This window comes from Cicer arietinum, chromosome 8 (genome assembly GCF_000331145.2).
Source record: "Cicer arietinum cultivar CDC Frontier isolate Library 1 chromosome 8, Cicar.CDCFrontier_v2.0, whole genome shotgun sequence".
NCBI classification, from domain to species: domain Eukaryota; kingdom Viridiplantae; phylum Streptophyta; class Magnoliopsida; order Fabales; family Fabaceae; genus Cicer; species Cicer arietinum.
This window is the reverse complement of record NC_021167.2, coordinates 21751509-21757749: the sequence shown is the minus strand read 5'-3', so window position 1 is coordinate 21757749 and position 6241 is coordinate 21751509. Positions and strand designations below refer to the sequence as shown.

The window sequence follows — 6241 nt, the reverse complement described above, 5'->3', positions numbered from 1 at the left end:
TATATATTATTTTATGTTTCAATAATATTAGACTGTGTCATTTTTATTTTGCACTGTCTGTATTAAACTGAATTAATTTTAAAAGATATCTGAATCATCTCTTTTAAAAATTTGCAAATTACGGAAATCTCTGTTTTACTGTATGAATTATTATTATTGTTCTTATATTAAGAGGCAGAGTGAGGTGGGGGTGTCAGTTTCCATAAAAATGGAGAATATAGAATCTTGCTAGGTGAATCTTTCCTTTCTTTAATTTTATTCATTAATTTCTTTAAAGAAAAAAAATACATGTAATATCATATTCCAAATAAATAGTTTAATTTTTATATATTGATAATATAAAAATTTTATACAATCAAAAAATTACGATCTATATATAAGTGATTTTATAAGTAATTATAATAAAAAAATAAATATTATTAATTATTTAACGACTGTAATTGATCAATAATATAATTTTTTTTTTGCATTAACATTAAATATAGATTAAATTCTTAAATGAATAGATATAATAACATTATCCTTTGCTTTATATAAATACATTATCCATATTTATTCGTAGAAATATAAATATGATGTATATATAATGAGTGAAGAGTAATAAGTGTAACATAAAACTATTTAGTATAGTCATATCTAGAGAGAGAGAGAGGAGAGAGATATGGGAAGAGGGAGAGTAGTTTTAGAGAGAATAGAGAATAAGATAAACAGACAAGTAACATTTTCAAAGAGAAGAAGTGGATTGTTGAAGAAAGCCTTTGAGCTTTGTGTTCTATGTGATGCTGAAGTTGCTCTCATCATCTTTTCAAGCCGTGGCAAGCTTTTCCAATATAGTAGCACAGAGTATTTTTCTTTATTTCCTTTTTTTTCTTCATTTATTTTCTAGTTAGATTATATTGAAGAATTTATAATTATAATATAAAAGTTTTAGATGTCTTTGCAATGTCGTCATGACGACAATTGCAACTGCTCATAATATTAGAATCATAATTTTGTCTAGCTAAAATACTAACATAATTGAATTGTTGAAAAAATTTAGAGATAAAAATAAAATAATATCGTTATGTCATTTTGATGTATTTATCACTTAAAATAGAAGTTAAGATTAATTTTAAGTTATTATAAGCATATAATTTTTTTTATTAATTTGATTTTTTTTCAATTTAAAATTATATATTTAAGGCCCATATAATCATTCAATTCATTTCCTGCGATTTTTAATCTTAGCTTTCTTCTTACTTATTTTTGTAATCTTGCTTCTTTCTTATAATTCTAACAAATTGTTGTTTAAAATATTAATTTCACGTTATCTAATATATTTGTATAAAAAAATTAACAAGAAAATTTTAGAACGGGAAAACATTAAATGCTTGTCAAAATCCATCACAAAATTTTGTAACCAGAAAAATAGAGAGAAATTTAATATTTTTCGTCACTAAATTTTTTCTACAATTATAATTTTTTTTTAACCGTGAAATGTGAGTTGGTCATAAAGTGAAGGGTAATTATGTTTTCTGGGATTTGTAAGGAATAAGATGTTGGAATAATATAAGAACTGACATACAATACAAGAAATAAATGAGTTTTAGTTCCTATAAATTTTAATATTTTATTTTAGTTTTTATAAAAAAATCAACTTTTTTTATTCTTAATTTTTCTTTTTTTTTTTTGTATATATTTTATATCAATTTACGTGGATCTTTTAAATTTTTGGACGAATATTTGCAATAATATTTAAGATATCATAGATATCTCTTTTAAAAAAATTTAAATTTTTTAACAAGAGATAAACTAAATATAAATTTTTAATATTTTAACGATTAAATATTTATATTTAATTTATCTTTGTTAAAAAATTATAATTTTATGAGAATTATTTTTATAACATAAACTTGTAAAAATTCATTCAACAATTTAAAGAATACACATGAAATAGTATAAAGCAGAGATCAAAAATAAAAATTGAAAATGTTTAGGGACTTATAATTAAGTTAACAAAATTTTATAAACTCACAACAAAAGTAAAAAATTTATAAGAAATTAAAAATTTATTTAACCTTCTTTCAATTTAAAAAAAAAAAGATTATTTAACCCTATGGTAAAATAGCATGCATATAATAGGAAAAAAAATAGCATGCATATACAGTCTTCTAAAAAAATCGCATACTAAACTAGAAGCTAAAACAGATTTTTTATATAGTATAACAAAAATAAATATTTAATAATTCATGTACGATAAAATTTTAAATGTTTATTTAAAAACTTATTCTTTTATAATACATCGGAAACAACATGAATTTAATGTTACGAAAATTGAAAGAAAAAAAAATAAATAAAAGAGGATGTTTTTGTTGTAAAAAGTAACATTGCTCTAATAATTAGTTACTAATAATGAGTTTAAACTGTGATCAGTATTAGCAAAATAATTGAAAGGTATCGCCAATGTCGTTACAACAAGTTACAAGCTGCCAACTCATTTGGACATGAATCACAGGTTTTCCCTTTTTTTCTTCTCGACTATTTCTTTTACATATATATATGGAAATATGTAAAAAGAAAATATTAATGTTTTATTTTTATTTTTATTTTTAATTAATATGATGATTAGAATTTAGCCATAAACTACTGTCTTACTACCATCAAGTTTTAATATTAATAATTAATATTAAACATATTAGTTAGTTAGTTATATATATTAAATATAATAATTGATTAGTTAATTAATATAATTAATTATGTTAATTAGTTATTACTCATCAATTATATAATATTTATGTATTTTTTTATGTACTTGAATAATTCTTTCATTGTTCAATATATATATTTTTTAATTTTCTCTTATATATAATTCTAAATGAAATATATAGTATACCTAACATGTATAACTAACTAAATATATATTTAATGTTGGATGTCATTGTCGTAAATCATGGAGTAATGAGTTTGATTCCTACTCATAAAAACTGGTTTTAACCGTTTAAAATTAAGATAATTACTTTAACTAATTTATTTTGGTTCTAAATTATTTTAACTGATATATGTGCCTTGCAGAACATATACCAGGAGTACTTGAAATTAAAAGGAAAATATGAATCTCTTGATCGCAGGCAGAGGTAACTAAATTATGTATACTTGAGAGTTTAGATGTTTTTAAGACTTCATTACTTTTACCTCGAAAAATATGACTTCATCACTTTTAACTTTAAAAGGTAGATGTGGCTACAAATTTTAATAAAATATTATATTTACTTTTTATTTTACATTAATATAAAATTTATTTTTTACTAGAAAGATTAAAGATCTATTCTTTCGAGAAGTCTATCTCAAACATATCTTTAATTTTATAGCAAGTTTATAATTGTTAGAAAACATAGAATGACAAGATAAATTTCATATTAAAAATAAATTTGAGAATTTAATACAAAAATAAAATTATTTATAATATTTCATATCAATGATTAAAAAATTCTAAAATAATGAATACAATAACTCTATTTATAGGAGACATTTCAAACTTAATCAATTAAACTAACCATATATAACCAACTAACAAACCAAATTTATCCAATAAACTAATCTTGTAAATTATTAACTAAAATATCTAATCTTAGTATGAATCATCTTAAAAATAAAGAAAAAAGCACTAATTAATTCACCTCACTAACACTTTAAACAAACCGATTAAGATTTAATGAAGTTGTAAAATATGTTTTAAACAATATGGTAAAAAAAAATTATTTAAAAACTAAAAGGATATGCAAAAATTAATTTAAAAAAAAGGAAAAAAAAAAAAGAAATTTTTTTACAGAAATAAAAATTGACAAACTTTCTATAATATTTTATAAAGACTTCAAATTTATTTAACCTTAACATAAATTTATATATATAATTATACCTTACTTGTTTCCAATATTTTAGGATATGCTAAACAAATCCTTTGCATATAGTTACACTTGCAAATCATATCTACATAAGGACAAAAACAAAATTATTTGTTTAAACCTATGTCAATGAGAATAACTTTACATTGTTATTTGAAGGCATTTTCATGGGGAAGAACTCGAAGCACTTAGCATGAAAGAATTGCAGAGCCTCGAGGAACAGCTTGAGTCAACTCTTGCACAAGTTCGACAGCAACAAGTACTATCACCAAACATGAGTTCCATTAATTCATACATGCATAAATATTTTTACAAGAAAAAAAATCTCACATTAGATAATTTTTTTTAAAGTTAAATAAATTTTTAGTTTATACAAAAAATTTCTTCAACTTTTAATTTCTATAATATTTTTCTTTAGCAATTTTAGTTCTTGCTATCAATCAATTCATTTGTACTCATCAAATTTTTGAATTGTTTTATGGAGCTTGTTTGGAACATTATAAATATTTATCTTACAAAAATTTAGAGTTTTTAACTAGAGATGAATTAATAATGAGTTTTTAAGCATAAAAAACTAAAATAACAAATAGAAAACAAATTTTGAACTCATTTTTTTACAAATACATCTATTGATGCATAAAAAATGTATCTGCAAAATTAGGTAGCATTTTGATAGTCTCAATTAATTTTATTTTTATAGGAACTAAATTAATATTGTGGGGACTAAAAATGGAAGATAAATTTTATAAAAAATTTAATACAAAATTTAAAATTTTATTATGACTACATATTTAATGAGATTTCAATTTACTGAATATTGAAAACTTTGTCTCCTTTTTATTGAATTGGGAAATTATCTCACTTTATAAGTTACAATAATTGTATTTGGTCCTGAAATCATATTCCAAAGACTTAGCTTACAAAGAGAATGATATAAATTATATATAACTAATTTCCATAACAAAATTGAACCTAACTAGAAAATAGTTAAAATAGTTGAGTAACTAAAAACACTAGAATAACAAACTCCCAACTGCAATGAAATATTCAACCATACTTTAATAATATTTAACCTATTTTTTTTTTTTTATCATAGCTTCAAATAGTTAATGATATATAGTTGCTTTATTCCAATTAAATTTGGTGTTGGCTTTTGACCTCTATTATTGGGTGTTGTCTCATAAGGATGGTTGTGACTATGGTAGTACCTGTAAAGGCACTCCAACACCCAATTCAATAATACTATGGTATGTAAAATTCCTTTACATGGTCCTAAATAAGCCAATATGACATTATTTCTTTATGATATTGACCTCCATGACAATTTTTTTAAAATGCAGGCGAATGTGAACATCGAATCGATATAAAAAATTTATATAATAATTAATTTAATGACTGATATAAAGATCAAAAATATCAAATTGATCACTAATAATAGCAAATAATAAGTTACATTTACAAATTAACCTCTAAATTTGTCACAAATTCATTTAGTGACCAATTTTAACGACTAAAAATTCAAATTAGTCGCTATAATAACCAAAATATTTTTGTCATTAATTCAATTGCAAAGCAGCGAAATTTTAATAGTTTTTAAAGGCAATTGTTCCCAAGTTGCATCTTCACACAACTTCATTGCATAGAAGAGGATTTCTTATGATACCAAGTACAAACTAGCCTAGTGATGCACAAATCCCTAACCCTTGATGTTTTTTATGATGCATACTTGATAGGCAAATAGCACACTCGGATACCAAATTCAAACCAATTATCTAACTATAGATCATATCTAAATTAACAAAAAAAAATGATATAGAATAAAAAATCTAATCTCGTAGTGAACTATTTTCATCAATGGCCTTTCCCTTTAGTTGAAGTATTGTAGATAATTCATCATCTTAGGTTCTTGTACTTGAAGAATGATCTTTAGCAAGATAGTGTGGCTAACTTATTTGTCCAAAGCCTATTAGGGCTTTTTTTAGTCTATATCTTGTCATTGGTATCTCAAGTCCTTGTAATTCATCTTCAAGACTTGAATTTATTGGACATCTATTTGAAATTTAGTGATCTCTATCATCATCTATCCTCTTTGATTACCACAAAATTATCATGTTTTTATATCTAGTGGATAAACTTACATTCATTAAGTGTAGAGAAATTGAGTATTGCATGATGTACTTTAACATATGATTAAGTATCTATATAGTCTTTTACCATCTAAATTGACATATTATGTTCCTTTAAGCATAATCATAAACCTAAATACTATTATGCCGTGATTTGTATATTTAAAAGAAAACCATAAAAAATTAATATATATATATATATATATATATATATATATATATATATATATATAT

General features: G+C 22.5%; 1 protein-coding gene across 3 annotated transcripts in view; it reads left to right on the top strand.

Annotated features, from left to right (window-relative positions):
• The first annotated feature begins 604 nt into the window (after positions 1 to 604).
• LOC101491642 (MADS-box transcription factor 6-like) overlaps positions 605 to 6241 on the top strand; it is an 8735-nt gene continuing 3098 nt past the window's right edge. Inside the window, exons 1-5 of one of the 3 annotated variants that reach the window (XR_003470090.2) lie at positions 605 to 843; positions 2413 to 2494; positions 3052 to 3113; positions 4041 to 4140; positions 5067 to 5128. Coding sequence is in view for 2 of the 3 variants with exons in the window: in XM_004513602.4 (XP_004513659.1) it covers positions 662 to 843; positions 2413 to 2494; positions 3052 to 3113; positions 4041 to 4140 (426 nt within the window). In the remaining variant the exon portion in view is untranslated. The remainder of the gene's footprint in view (positions 844 to 2412; positions 2495 to 3051; positions 3114 to 4040; positions 4141 to 5066; positions 5129 to 6241) is intronic. The other 2 variants (XM_004513602.4, XM_012719542.3) reach the window with 2 other exon arrangements.